General features: G+C 39.5%; 1 protein-coding gene across 2 annotated transcripts; it reads left to right on the top strand.

Annotated features, from left to right (window-relative positions):
- The first annotated feature begins 1,971 nt into the window (after positions 1 to 1,971).
- LOC133822766 (probable beta-1,3-galactosyltransferase 8) lies at positions 1,972 to 4,889 on the top strand. 2 transcript variants are annotated; one of them, XM_062255206.1, is made up of 6 exons: positions 1,972 to 2,327; positions 2,532 to 2,595; positions 3,038 to 3,246; positions 3,645 to 3,708; positions 3,953 to 4,025; positions 4,559 to 4,889. In XM_062255206.1, exons 3-6 carry the CDS (start codon positions 3,063 to 3,065, stop codon positions 4,691 to 4,693), a joined length of 456 nt encoding a protein of 151 aa, XP_062111190.1. In that variant the 5' UTR covers positions 1,972 to 2,327; positions 2,532 to 2,595; positions 3,038 to 3,062; the 3' UTR covers positions 4,694 to 4,889. The 2 variants fall into 2 exon arrangements, with proteins under 2 accessions (XP_062111190.1, XP_062111189.1); XM_062255205.1 differs by lacking the exon at positions 2,532 to 2,595 and having other exon boundaries at positions 1,975 to 2,327.
- Positions 4,890 to 14,746: the final 9,857 nt, after the last annotated feature.

Here is a 14,746-nt window from a genome sequence, read left to right as displayed (position 1 = left end):
ATAAACCCTTGTCCATCTGGAAGCTGGTGTGTTCTTGGTCTGCTACATGCATTGAAATTTGGTTGTAGCTGGAGTAGGCATCCATGAAGCTTAGCAACTCGTATCTAGAAGTGGCGTCCACCATCTGATCTATATGGGGCAGTGGTAAGCAATCCTTTGGACACGCTTTGTTGAGGTCCGTGAAATCTATACAAGTTCTCCATGTCTTGTTTGGATTTGGTACCAACACTGGATTTTCCAGCCATACGGGATATAACACTTCTCGGATGAAGTTGATCGAGGATAACTTTTCGATTTCTAGTTTGAGGGCATGTGTCTGTTCCGTGCTCAATGGCTTCGCTTCTGTTGGACTGGAGTTTCGTTCTCATCTATGTTCAAGGTGTGACATATAATGTTATAGTCAATCCTGATCATATCTGTGTGAGACTAGGCTAGGACGTCTTGGTTTTCATTTACTCGGGCAATTATGGCAGCCTTGACCTCCGGATTCAAATTTCTTTCTACTCGGATTACTCTGGTTGGATCGATGTCACTGATGCACACCTCTTCTATCTCCTCCATTGGTTCCAATGTTCTGTTCGCCTATATTTGGGGATTCAATTTGTCATCTTCCCGGATCACCCCTACACAGGCTGTGGTTGTGGACCAGAGTGACTTCTTCATCTTCTAGAGGCTCTTCGTAGACCATGAAGATCGGTATGGCAGACATGTGATAGCACTTCCAGGCGCTATTCTGATCTCCCCGTTCTATCCCCACTTCGCTGTTATCACACGGGAACTTCAAGCATAGGTGGCGGATGGAGGTAATGGCACCAAAATCGACTAGAGCGAGACACCCAAAAATCACATTATACGTAGTGGGACAATCCACCACCACGAATGTGCAGTACTTGAACGTGCTTTGAACATCATTTCCCAATGTGGCTGGAAGCTGTATTTTTCCCATCGGGAGCAATGATTCCCCATTGAAGTCGTAAATCTGTGTAGAACATGAGGCTAGGTTCGTCTCTGTTAACCTGAGTGTGGTAAAGGCTGGCTTGAACAAGACGTTAAAAAAACTTCCATTGTCTACCAACACTCAGGATACTCTTTTGTTGGCGATTTGGGTGTCCATGACCAATGGATCATGATGCGAGAAGTGGACATTCTAGGCATCTTCCTCCATGAATGTTATTGGAAGATTCATCAGCTTTGGAAGTTGGGCTGGAGTCTGGACCAACGCCCACACCTACTACTACAAAAAACCCTTTATGGGACACTTTTTTAGGACATGCTCATAAATGCAAGTCCTTAAAAATATTTATGGAGTTTTTAGGACACTCATTGAGAGTCCTGAAAAAACACAATTTAAGACTCGCAATTAATGTCCTAAAAAAATAAGCGAGTCTTAAAAAAATCTGGGCTAAAAAATGAGTGTTTTACTTAACAATTTTAAGGACTTGCTTTGGGAGTCCTTAAATACTCTTTTAGGACTCGCGGGTCCTAAAAACATCTGAGCTCAAAAATTAGGAATCCCAAGTTTTAAGGACTTGCTTTGCGAGTCCTAAAAGAGTATTTAAGGACTCCCAAAGCAAGTCTTTAAAATTGTTAAGTAAAAAAACATAAGACCACTTATTGTTTAACATATTTATAAAATTAGTATTAGTTAAAAATAAGTTGTTTTATTAATTGGAAAAATATTGTAAAATAATTTTAATATATAAATTTACTAGTTATAATTTTTATAATATATGCCATTGTTTATTTATTTAAAATTTATATGAAAATTAAAAAAATATTAATAAAAATAAATTAATATATTTTAAAAATAAAGTTAATTAAAGTGCAATTTTACCTAGTATTTAAATTAAAAAGCAGTTTCAAATAACAATTATTATAAGTTTAATGAGAATTTGTATATAGTCTGATTTTTATTTATAAATTAAAAAAAAAATATATATATATATATATAAAATAGCCAAATCCCTTTCTCCCTCTCTCATCCCTACCCGATCTTCCTTTCTCCCTCTCTCTCTCTCGCATGCTCTCTGCTAGGCTTGAACGACGACGGCAGGGGCTCGGGGAATGGTGGTCGACGGCGGCAGGGGGGTCGGGGTCGGACTGTTCGGCGGCAGGGGGCTCAAGGCTGGGCTCGACAGCAACGATTGGTGGCTCGGGGCTGGGCTCGACAACAACGACTGGTGATTCGGGGCTGGGCTCGACGGCGGGTGGGGGGTTTCAGGTCTGGGCTCGACGGCACAGGGGCTGGGCAGAGGGCTGTTTGGCTTCGGTGCTGAACGTTTCAAAGAACAACACATTGTTGAATGATTTTACTGCTATTTTTAGAGGTAAATCTTTAAATAATCTATGCTTTTTGTTCAAGTTTTCACATTGTATAACAGTCTTTCATATCTATTAAAAGAATATTTTTTAATGTTTCCATTAACAATATCCAGCAACTCAAATTTGGGTTCATGGGCAGGCTTATGATAATTTGGTGTGTAAGACATTTGGTGTTGATTTATTTATCTTCTTGTTTGGTATGGTTTTAGGGAACCCGACAGAGTGGTCAAGGAGTCAAAGTTAATTTGGTTATTAACAAATTTAAATTTTAAGGTATTGTGATAGATATTATAGATGTATAAATAAAAAATTTACATGTTTATTGAAAATGGAGAAAAAGATTGAGTAAATGACCATTTTTTTCTCTTTCTTTCTTTCTTTTTTTGTTTTTGTATTTTGTGTGTGTTATTAATTGCAGAAAACTGCTCAAGTAATATAGAAAATAGACTATTTAACCACCATCATTTGGATGAATCTTTGTTGTCTCGTTTAATATTTTTAAAAATAGATCACACGGTTCTAGCTATTATTTTTGGGTGGTTTTAATTTAGGCATGCAAGGTTAAGAAAAAGTGTATTATGAAAGGCCGATTATCTTTTGGCTACATAGAAAACTGTATGCTTGGTTTATTATGATTTTAAAAGAAACTTTAGAAATGTTATATGTTTCTTCATAAATGATAAATAGCATTGGATATATTTGTGTAATCTTCCAGGGAATATTTGGTTGATTTGCTTGAGATGCCAGGAGTACTTAGCCAGCCAGACTCTTCACTTAATAGTGCATTGTCCATTTCAGTTTCTTCACCACTTTGCCATTCTAAATTTAAATCTGTCAAGACTGCTCAGAACTTTCAGATGTTGGAAAAAATTTATTTCATTGAATTTGGATCTCTGTCTCTTGCTTTCGACGACAATTCTTCTGGTAAGTCCCTTATTTCAGCACCCATGTTCTAGTCGTTGGGTATACTGACAGTTGCATGCAATAGAATATTATTCAGTACTCAAGTTGTAATTGTATTATTATTGCACACTACATTTCCCCAAAAGTATGGTTCAATTGTTAGATATATATGACTTGTTCAATCAAGATTCCTTTTTGGTAATGTTTGAAATTATCTATTGGCATGTTAGATATAAAAGCCATAATGATTCTGTTGGTTTGGCTATCTATTCTTGAACACAATTGTTTATATAGAAAATAATATCACTAGAAAATCACGATCATTATTAATTCAAATATAAACATTGGTTTGGCCATACTTATGCTATGTTACTTGTGTAAATCTGTCGTCTGATCTTTCTGACAAACATGTAAAATAGGCGAGAAAAGAAAGAGGCTTGAGGAGGAGAACGGCATTATCATTCGATTTGTCATTGGTCATAGGTGAGTGATTAATAGTCGAGCAATGAGAACTAAAGGCGGTAGCCATAATGTGATTTTATCTCTTTCTTGGTGATTATATTTCGTTGAGGGGGTGATTCATTTCCTTGTGGACAGCCCTTTGAGTTCCCGCTCTGCAATTTAATGAAACTCTTGTGCAAAATTCATCTTTTCTTCAATTCAGTTGTTCTTTTGACAGATTTTCTCTTAATTAATTTTGTAAACTTTTCTTTTTCTCCACATTTAGTGCCACATCAGGGGGCATTCTAGACAAAGTTGTTGAAGCAGAGGATAAGAAACATGGAGATATTCTAAGACTGGTAAATTTTATTCTTCTTCTACATTGTACTCTTGGTGCAAAACATTGTCAATTCAGTTTGTATTTTTTTTTTCTACATTTTTATTTCTGCTCTCTTTGTCTCTCTCGGCTCCCTCTCTCTCTCTCTATCTCTCACTCATCTCTTTTTACACCTGGAAACACATCACTAGTTTTTTAATGTAGTTATTTTTGTATTTCTAAATACATGAAAACCTTACTTTTTTTCTACAATTCATTATATATTGTGTAAGTTGCAGAATATTTTTGTACGGAGTGCTTGCTAATGTAGGTGCAAAAAGGATTTTGTTACATTCATGAATGCAATTTCTGAAACAATTGTGTCGATTAAGTCTTGTATTAGATTTTTAAAAAAAAAAATCAAGTTGTATTAGCTTAGCAATATCCGTGAAATTTATTTGAGAAACCAATTTTATAAATGAATCCGTAGTTGGGCTTAGCATCTATATTTTTCTCTCATAGGGAATTTTAGATCTCTCATAGCATGCATAATATTGATGATTTATTTATTTACAGTTTTGCCATCAACTGGTATTGGAGCTCTTTCTGTTAGAGAAGCTGAAGGAAGAGCTAATGTATCTGTGGGAGAGAAGGGTAAAAGTGTCACACACGCTTCTCATATATAATTTGGTTTGTCCTTTTTATGAATAATGTAAAATTAGAACAATTTTATTGTAAGGTACATTAATAGAGTATCAAATTAAAATATTTAGATTGTTATTAGGACTTAAGAGGTGGTTTGAGTTTTTTTATGTATTTATTTTTTTTATTTTTATTGATAATGTTGAAAGATGTTATAAGTTAGCTTACATTATATGCTAATGAGAACTTTAAATTTCTTTTGATTTTTTTTTGTGTTTTTGTAGTATTTTCTTTTGAAATTTTAGAAATCTAACAAATATAATATATTTTAGACACTCAAAGGGATATACTTTTTTAAATCAAAATGAAAATTGTAGCTGCATTTAAAAAAAAAAAAATTATTTTAAGGGCATGCAAAGCAAGTCCTAAAATCTTAATTTAAAGACACTTAACGGGATCTTTTAGGACTTGCATTGCGAGTCCTAAAAAATTACTTAAAGGCACTCAACCCGATTTTTTAGGACTTGCGTTGCTAGTCCTAAAAATATTATTTTAGGACTCGTTGCGAGTCCTAAAAACTTACTTAAAGGCACTCAACGAGAGTTTTTAGGACTAGCGTTGCGAGTTTTAAAAACATTCTTTTAGGACTCTCAATGCGAGTCCTAAAAACCTCAGTTTTTAAGGCTCTCAAATAGAGGACTCGCAATGCTAGTCCTTAAAAGTCTTTTCTGTAGTAGTGACCTTATCGTCGTGGTCAAGCTCATTGAAATACCTCTTTTGACCATTCTACGATGGCCCTCCCAAATGTGGCCTCTAGATATGGTGGCTATGTGGCCATCTACTCTAGGCGGCGCAGTTCCATGTGGATACGACATTCCGGATCCAGGAGCCATAGGGCCTCCAGGAGGTCGCACTATTAGGGCCCCCTGAGGGGCCTGTGCTGTCGTTTTTTGAAGCATATCCTCCCTGAGGATGTTTGAACTATCGTAGTGCTCCCTGGACAAGAGGTTTTATGGGAGCTATATGTTGTCCCGAAACTTCAGCTGGCATTCTGACCCATTGGTGGAGGTGCCCTAACTTAACTAGATTCTCAATCTCGTCCTTCAGCTGACGACATTCTTCAATTCTATGGCCTATGTCCTTGTGATAGGAACATCTTTTTACTTGCATCCCTTGGGTTCTTTCCCCCTTTAAACATAAGGTTTGGTTTCTGGTAATGAACTACGTTGCCTATTGTGAGGTAGATATTTTCTCGGGTATCTTCCAAGTTAGTGTATTTTGTGTATTGGGGCTCGTACCCCCTCTTTCCTTTCTTTGTAGACTCGGTCTGACTTTGATTCAATCTGGAACGTTGCCCCCAGGAATGATTTATGCTCGCTTTTGCTGCTTTCGAATGAGATGGTTTAACTGTTCCGGGAGCGACACTATATCCGGTCGGTGCCACTCCGTACCCAGAAAAGAGGCTGAATACGTTGGAGCATATCCTGATGAAGCGGGCGCCTAGATGGTCGGGGTCATGAACTGCATCCGGAGAGTTCCAGCAGGTCTGGACATTGTTGGTGGTGCTGGATAAGTGTTCATTGGGTATTGCGTCCCGTATCCATGGATGGTCTGTGTTGTCTCCTGTGGTGCCGGAGACCATCCAAGAGCTTGGATTCGAGTTTCTTCCCAGATGATGAAGCCTTGAGCTCTTCTTATAAAATCTTCTAGAGTGCCCGCCTTATGATGTTGCATGTCATCCCAGAGAGGGGATCCAGTTCTAATTCAAGCTTGGAGGGCTACTAGACGTTGCCCATCGTCCACTTTAGTCTTTGTAGCTTCCTATATGAAGTGTTGGATGTAACTAAGGGCCTCAGTGGGATGTTGCTTGATGTTGGCCGGTGCACTGACCTCCATGTCAATTTTCTTGGCGGCCACAAATTGCTTGCGGAAGGCTGACTACAAACCACGCCAAGACTGGGTTTATCCTGTCTTGAGCCTTTTCCACCATTCTTCGGCGGATCCAGCCAAGGTGACAAAAAAACACATGCATTTATCGTTGTCGCAGACATGGTCTATAGTCATCAGGCGATTATAGTAGGATAGATGGTCTCTAGGGTTGGTGTTCCCAGTGTAGGTGGGTATATATGGCATCTTGAACCCCTTGGGTAATATGACGTCTAGGATGTGTTTCGCACACGATTCCTTTTCTTCTCTTCCAAGTTGGAACCTCCGCCTTCTTGTTTTCGGACCAAGCGGTGTGTGACATTTTTGAGATCGGCCAGCTGTTCCATGAATTTTCTGACCATTCTATCATCGATGAGAACTTTCTTGTTTCTCCTGTCGTGAAAGTTATTCCTCAAGTCGCCTCCCCAATAAAGAGTCATCTCTTTATGGGCCTGCTCCTTTCAGGTGTTGAGGTCGTCTCGCAGATCTATGCAGGATATGTCATCTCCCAAACTAACGGCTTCCGGATCCTCCCTGTGCTTATGACCTTCGTGATCCTTGTTCATAGAAGCACTGGGCTAAAAACATTTTCCCTGGGTGTTGTGTCCCACAGTGTTCCAGGGTCTGGTACCTTGCGGGCGTTTCCCTTGCGGATTGTTCGGTTGATTCTGTCTTGGGACAGGATTCACCCGTTCTTTCTTGGGGTCCACCTTAGCCTTTGGAGTGGGAGGAGTCTTCTTTTGGGGGTTTGCTTTCTCTACGGGGTCAGCCGCTTTGGCCTTCCCTTTGTCTTGAATTGGGTTAGAAGGACTGACTCCGGGATGATTGGATCATCCCGGAGGAACTATGGGGGTTGCATTGTTGGGAGCGCCAGTCCCTGTAAGTGGGATAGCTGGCTGAGTTCCTGGGGGAAGAACTACTCCGAGATCAACTGTGAAGCCCTAAGCAGCAATAAATGCTTGAAGAGGCAGGAAGGATTCTTACATGTGGCGGGTGGTCTCTTGTTGTTTTTCCATATTTTCCTCTTGATCGTGGACCTGTCGTCCGAAACGAACCACCTCCGGGTCCTCTTGTTTAGGTTCCACATCATCCTCGTTGGGGTTGATGGGATTCTCGGCATCATGGTCTTCATACCCCTCTCTGTCTTCTTCATAATACTCTTCGTTGTATTCACCCCCTTCTTCGAAGAGCTGGGAGTCATTAGGCAGGGGCCCTTTAGAGGGTATATCCTCCGGTTAGTCTTAAGGAAGTTGTTGGTCTTGCAATGGTTCTCCATTGTCTTGTTGTTGCTAATGTTGAGGGGGATCAAACACAGTGTGTCTAGTGTTTACCATCTTCGTAGATGACAAAGATTGGTTCAAGCTTTCTTCTAGCTCTTAATGAAAGCACCAAATTGTTTACCAAGTTTTTCGGAAACTATAAATATATTTAGAAATCAGAGCTAATAAGAAATGGATGATTTAAACAAGGCCAAAGTTTTTACGTGGTTGGGGCATTAATGAGACATAGATCACGAGTCAGTTGTATTGAGCTTTAGAGAGTTTAACAATGGAGGTTTTCAACAAGTTCATCAGCGTTTTTGCATGCATGAAAAGGTTGGTTCGGATCCTTACTCCAGTGCAGTAATGGCCCAATTTATAGGTGGTCATGTAGTTTGAGCCGGACTAAACCGGGCCCAATAAAGATATAAGCACAATTACCCTCTAATGGAGCTACTGAAAAAATGGAGAATGTAATTATATAATGTTTAATCTAGCCCCACTGGGCTGTGTTAAGCGTGGTTAAGCATTATAACTGCTTCTTGTATGTTGATACGGACTGGTGTGCGTGAATAGTCAGGGGGATTCTGGGGACAGGAGCTGTCAGAGTAATGGTCGTACTAATCCCTAGCAACGTTGTACATTCCGTGCATATCTATTTTTTTCATGTTAGTTGAGGAGACCAACTATCGGATTTCTCGGGGACACGTCAGCCAAATGAAGTGGTCTTGTTCTACCAGGACGTAAGATCCGGGTTCATTTACCAAGGCAGAATTCGGTGTGTGATGACGGATCGAAGGGTGTATCCTGGTAGCGAGTTGAAGTGTCAGGATGGACCCGAAAACTCCATCCAAATCCCACATGGTGGGATCCGACTCTTGGACTGGGATGTCCACCGTAATGATCTCCATCCTGGAGGGTGGAGGTTGTGTGCACTCATGAGATTGGTCTAGGCCTTCATCTCAGGTCCCAGTTCTCATAATACTTTGAGTATTGGCCAGCTATTGGTCCTAGGATGGGTTTGGGCCTTTAGACCTTTGGTCGCTCAATGTTCACTGAGCCCGGGTTGGGCCCTGGCCTCTCCTGAGGGTTCATGAAGCCCATGTGAACATGCCACGTGTTCTTGGTGGACAATATGGACAACACTAGCCAAGATCATACATATATATATATTAAATCACATACAATCAGATTAGATATTACCTCTTGTAGCCTATCAAATGTCCTTGAATCTTTTTGTATAAAATCTGCGACCTTCCTATTCAAGTTTTGAAGACTCACACCTTGTTCCTCCAGACCAATCCTCAAACACACACGGACGTGTATGGGCACGTAGGATTCAAAATATACCATAAATATGTGGCTGCTATTATTAGACTCACACCTTGTCTATGGGCAAGTTTTGTGTAGTGGCTGCTATTATTACTAGTAAATTTTATTTATATTTTGTGTGCTGTAAAAATTTTGTAGGGCTAATATATATATATATATATATAGTGTGTAGGGTAGAGATTAAAAGTTTAGAGAAAGTGCATTGGACAAGTTTTGTTGATGTTTTTGTATCAGAAAATTCAGATGTGATATTGTAGAATATAAGCTGAAACGATACATTCTTCTTAACTTCTCCTATGTTTTTCTTTTATTTTGATGCTGGAAGTGACGTGTTTGATAGTATAAAAATTAGATTTCTTCTCATATTTCTATGCTGAAACAACTACCAACATTTCTTAATTCTTTGTTGTTGTTGCTATAGCTTCTTGTGAAACATTATACTCTATACATATATCATATATATGGGTGACAAAAAGAAAGTACTTTGTCCGTATTAAAAAGAATGTCTCATTCCGTTTATATATGTTTTTGCTGCTAATAGACCAATTTACATTTTTCTTTGCTTGTGATTTAATGCTTTTTTTTTGGCAATTTGCAGGTACAATGAGATTGATTTGAAGCAAAAATAAGCAAAATTTGTGGATGAGGTCATTAGAATCAAATAATCTTTTTTCTTAACTTTGTAGATTATATAGAATTCTAATTTTGTAGAATTTATTTTGTAATATGATTTTAGAAGCCTAAACTAGACTAAATATTGCAAATCCATTCAAGCAATTCATAAACATTTATTTATATTATTTTGTTTTGCTCAAAAGGATAATATTTGTTTCCTTAGTTGTTTACAAGGAAAGAAAAGTCTTATATAAGTTCATATTATATGTACCACATTAGTTAAAACTTTTATAAATTCTTCTAATAATGTAAAAAACAAGTTTAATCACATAATTATCAATACAAAATTGTATTGTACAACCAATTCTATTATATATAATGCAAAAATTGTGCTATTGTAGAGTATACTCTAGCACTATTTTATAAGTTATAAACTGTGTTATATTAACTAGTACAAAGCGTATCATAGAACACTTGTCCATTTATTAAAATAACACACTAAAAGTGTTATTGTAGACTATACAATAATACTTATCTATAACCATGGAAAAGTGTTATGTAAAATGCTCCTACTTACGATAACACCGCTTTCCTTAACATATTGAAAAGTGTTATGGTATATATTTGATAATACTTTTTCGGTATTATTGAAAGTAGTTTTTCTTGTAGTGCATACTCCCTTCTCCCTAGCGTATGGGTGCGAGGCCATGTTGCCTATTGAAGTTGAAATCCCTACAATACGGAGCCACGTGTACAATTAGGCCTCGAACCAATCCCAGCTCAAAAAAAGTCTAGACCTCATTGAAGAAAGACGAGATGAAGCTTAATTTAAAAATGTTGCATACCAGCAGTGAACTACAAGGTACTCTAATAAGAGGGTTCGAGATAGAAAATTTGGATTGGGAGACCTGGTACGAAGATGTGTATTTTTAGCCACACGAGACCCGTCTGTCGGGGTACTCGGACCTTACTAGGAAGGACCCTACCAGATTGAGTCCGTCATTCGACCTGAGGTGTATAAATTGGCGAGATTGAACAGAGAGTTGGTTCCCCGAGCTTGGAATGGCGAACATCTATGACTTTATTATAAATGATGTTTTCGTTGTAACCAAGCTTGTTTAATAAAATGTTAGGTTTTGCTCAAAATTTTGTTTTCTTGATTAAATGTTGTATTTTTTGCAAACCCTCTTAATTTAATAACTTATGGTCACACTCATAGGATATTAAGGGGCATCAGTGGTATACAGTCATACCATAAGTTTTAAAAAATAAATAACATAGAATAAAAATTTCTGGATCATTAACCCGGCATGAAAATTTTAAGTATACACGCAAACTAATATAGATGTCTGAACCTAACCCGACACAAAAGTTATAAGTGTATGCATGAGGTAAAATTGCCTGGACTTAACCCTTCATTAAAACTAAAAGTGTATGGAATAATAACCAAACACGCAAGCTAAAAGTGTATGGAGTAATAACCAAACATGCGATCCAAAGCTGTCTGGACTTAACCAGATTGAAAAAAAAATTATAAGTGGATGGATTACAAACCAAACACGAGCTAAATTAGTTTGGATTAAACCAGATATAACTAATCGACAAGCAAGAAAGTTGGAATAAAAAATAAACCAACTAAAAATTAAGTCGATCCCGAGGGTGGAAATTTTTTCAAATATTAGTTTCGACCTCACAACCTCGAGCAGCTACTCGAGGATGAGAAAAAGTGACTAGAAAAGCAAGATATAACTAAACTACTAAACTTACATGCCAATTAAGTACTTTCAAGTACATGTGAAAGTAAGGTCTGGCCTGACATTAACGAAGTCGGACATGGATATTTCGAACAAACGGTGGATGAGTGCATTGGAATTCAAGCATATATCCAATACTTGTATTTGTACGGATAATCAAATATAAAAGCAAGTCTTTAATATAACATGCCCAAAATATTTCGACCTCAAAATGTAAAGCATAATATTAAAACAAAAATCTGAAAGAAAAATCAAATGCATAAAAGATTTTCGATCTAGAAGATTGTATGCATAAAGATTAATGTCGCTGTATAAAAAATAGCTCTAAATCGAGCTATGAATTTTCTTCGCCCGAAGGGCACGTATAAAGTAAATTAATTATTACAAAAGATAATTATGGGACGTAGCCCATGACCTCGCCCTCATGAGGCAGGTTCCTCCCCTTCAGCAGCTTCAGACGCTCTTGATGTCTCTTTGGCCTCAGCCATGGCATCTTCTTCATCGAGGCAAGTCTGCGAAACTGGTGTCCAAGAAACTGGTTTCAAGCTCGGGATTGTTGACCCAGATGCGATACATCGCCATGTCAACGACATGATCCTTCTTCTTTTTGAACTCCTCGACAAGGCGGGTTTCTCACCTTTGATTATCTTGAAGGTTGCCTTCTTGTCCTCCTCTAGTTTGGCATTGACTTCTTGAAGTTCCTTGATTTTTTAGTCCTTCACCTTGATCGCTGAGTTCTTGGCCTCGTCTTCTTTCAAAGTCATCGCCATTTGGGCGGATTTCAAGGCTGCCGCCATTTGATCGCTGACTTGAGGACGGACACCTTTTGGGCGGATTCCAAGGCTGTCTCCAGTGTCGATTCGAGTTTGGACACCTTTAGCGTCGCAGCTTTGAGCTCATCAGTAAGCTTTAACTTGAGATTCTTGGACTCTTGAGTGTAGGCTCAGCTCGCAGAAACTTCATTGTTCAACTTGAAATTATGTTGAACAAACGAAGTGAAAGCCTGTATACAAAAACAAATATTATCTATTAAGCATACAAGATAAGTCTGTGTACGCAATGTTAGAGTAAAATGACTTACCGAGGCAAAGAGCTCGCTGCCCTTGTCAAAGATGGTATTTGTGTCGCGACAGGAGGTAAGAAACTGCCCTTGGGGAGCACTGAGGTTGCTAAGACTTTGGCCGACTTGGGATAAGACTTCTGAGCCCAAACTAACTCTATGCGATCCCGCGGCTTGATCGCCAAACATATTCAGGGACATAGGTTGAGATCGATGGAAGACATTCCCGGGTGGGGATTTGTTTCTTTGGGGCCAGAGTAGGTTGTTGGGGAGCTTGGATCGGACGAGGTAGGGGATCTACGGGCACAACCGGCTCAGCTTCAGTAGTGACCCTGGCCTCAAATATAGGGACGATCACCTGATTCGAGCCTTGAATATCCGAGGCTAGTGGTGTCACCTCGGATTTCTTCTGGACTTTGGAGGGACACCCCCTATCTTTGAGACACCCGTGGGTGTTTGCTTCCCTTGGGTCCCGAACGACGATTGAGCATAGTGTCCAAGTCAGAGTCTATGTCATCTGCAAAACATACAAGTTACAGTTTAGTATACAAGCGTAAGCCACTAAAAGAAGCAAAAATAAGGAGAAAATAAACCTAATTGGTGCTCTCTATTGAGATTCAGCTCGGCGACCAAGTAATTCCTCTATCCTCCAAGGATGCTGGGGGGAGTCCCTTCTCTATAAGTAGGGGTTAGCTTTGAGAGGTCGCTATATATATTGGTCCCATATTGCACAGCGAACTCATCCTAAACCTCATTTAGACTATTCATGGTTTGAAATGGACCTAGCCAACTATCGAACCTATGCACCCTATGATCTACCCAAGACCAAATGTGAAAATTATCCCTAGGACCTGGGAAGAAGATTAAGGTGTAGGGTTTATGCTTAAGTAAGGAAGGTGACCACATCTTGGAGCTAAGCATTACTTTACCTCCACTACCCGAGCTCAGGGAAGCTTCGTCTTGAGTTTCGTTTCTCGAAGCAAGTTCGTCATGACGACCAGCTAAAGGGGGGAGAGCCCGTGAGCTCGAAGACCTCCTCCTTGGGAGAATCTTGTCGGTAGGAAGTGGCACGTGATCCCACTGGAAATATTTGTGGTAGATCGAGTCGTCTGTCAGTTGGCCTTCCTCCAAGAGGTCGTAAGCTCGAAGTTGATCTTCGTGGAGAAGGTACGACAGCGATCATCATCCATAAGGTAGTTTGAATAGGGCTACCTTATGCTCCACCATTAAGTCGGTGGGGGTGGGACGGTGGTAGTTGGCTGTAGAAACAGTTTAACTTTAGAATTCCGAGCTCTATAATTTGGTGAAAAAGAAAGAAAGTTAGGCATGAGAATACTTACGAATGTGTTGGAAGGAGTAAAACTTGAAATGAGCAAGGCCATCCGACCAGAAGAATGCGAGCTTGAAGTTCGGGGGATGGTTTGGCATGTCTCCGAAAAGTTTCTTCTCCTTCGAATAACTCGAGAGGTAGTAGAAGTCATATCCTCCCTGATCTTGAGGGGGGTTTCCCTTGAGGCAAAAGAGATTTAAGATCTCTCGAGGTGATGGTCCTTTCCACTTCAGCTCGTGATATAATGACTTAAGCACCGAGAGGACCCTGTAAGAGTTGGTTTGGAGTTGGAAGGGAGCAAGTCCAACGAAGTCTAGAATGTCTTTGAAGTAGGAGTTTAGGGGAAACAGAGCCCCTGCCCTCATGTGATCGGAATTCTAACCATTCATCATCTAGGTTCTTTCCAACCCATTAAGCCAGTACCTCAGCCCGAGTACCAATTCCAGGCATCTCCCTGCCTCAATATTTAACACAACCCTCTAATCAGGATCTCTCATCCTCTTAACCTAGGGTGGAATTAACTCTGCTCATCTATTGATAAATTCCTTGTCAACTCGAACTCTCCTCAAAACCCGAGGTTAACACCCTTTAAGCCTTTCATTTAATACCCTTTTCTGTCCATACCTCACAGTAAACCATCACCGGTAACCTTACTGTTAAAACATCTAAATCAGCCATCTCCCCAGAGAATCCGCTGTTCTTCTATCCCATCTCAACTAACAAACTCCACAGCTTACTCACACACTAGTGACCCTTTGCTGCTGCTCTCAGGGATAACTAGAGATCTCAACTCCAACTTATATCTAGAATCCCTCCTTTCAACACAATATCGGGTCCCCAACCCTT

This window comes from Humulus lupulus, chromosome 3, assembly GCF_963169125.1.
Source record: "Humulus lupulus chromosome 3, drHumLupu1.1, whole genome shotgun sequence".
Lineage (NCBI taxonomy): Eukaryota > Viridiplantae > Streptophyta > Magnoliopsida > Rosales > Cannabaceae > Humulus > Humulus lupulus.
This window is presented reverse-complemented; position numbering and strand designations above follow the sequence as displayed.

What these genes read in the sequence shown, in the direction of transcription:
- LOC133822766 (XM_062255206.1), top strand. Translation starts at nt 3,063, where the DNA reads ATGCCAGGAGTACTTAGCCAGCCAGACTCTTCACTTAATAGTGCATTG. An exon ending in CGATTTGTCATTGGTCATAG is followed by an intron (nt 3,709 to 3,952) that starts GTGAGTGATTAA and finishes CTCCACATTTAG; the next exon opens with TGCCACATCAGGGGGCATTC. An exon ending in ATGGAGATATTCTAAGACTG is followed by an intron (nt 4,026 to 4,558) that starts GTAAATTTTATT and finishes ATTTATTTACAG; the next exon opens with TTTTGCCATCAACTGGTATT.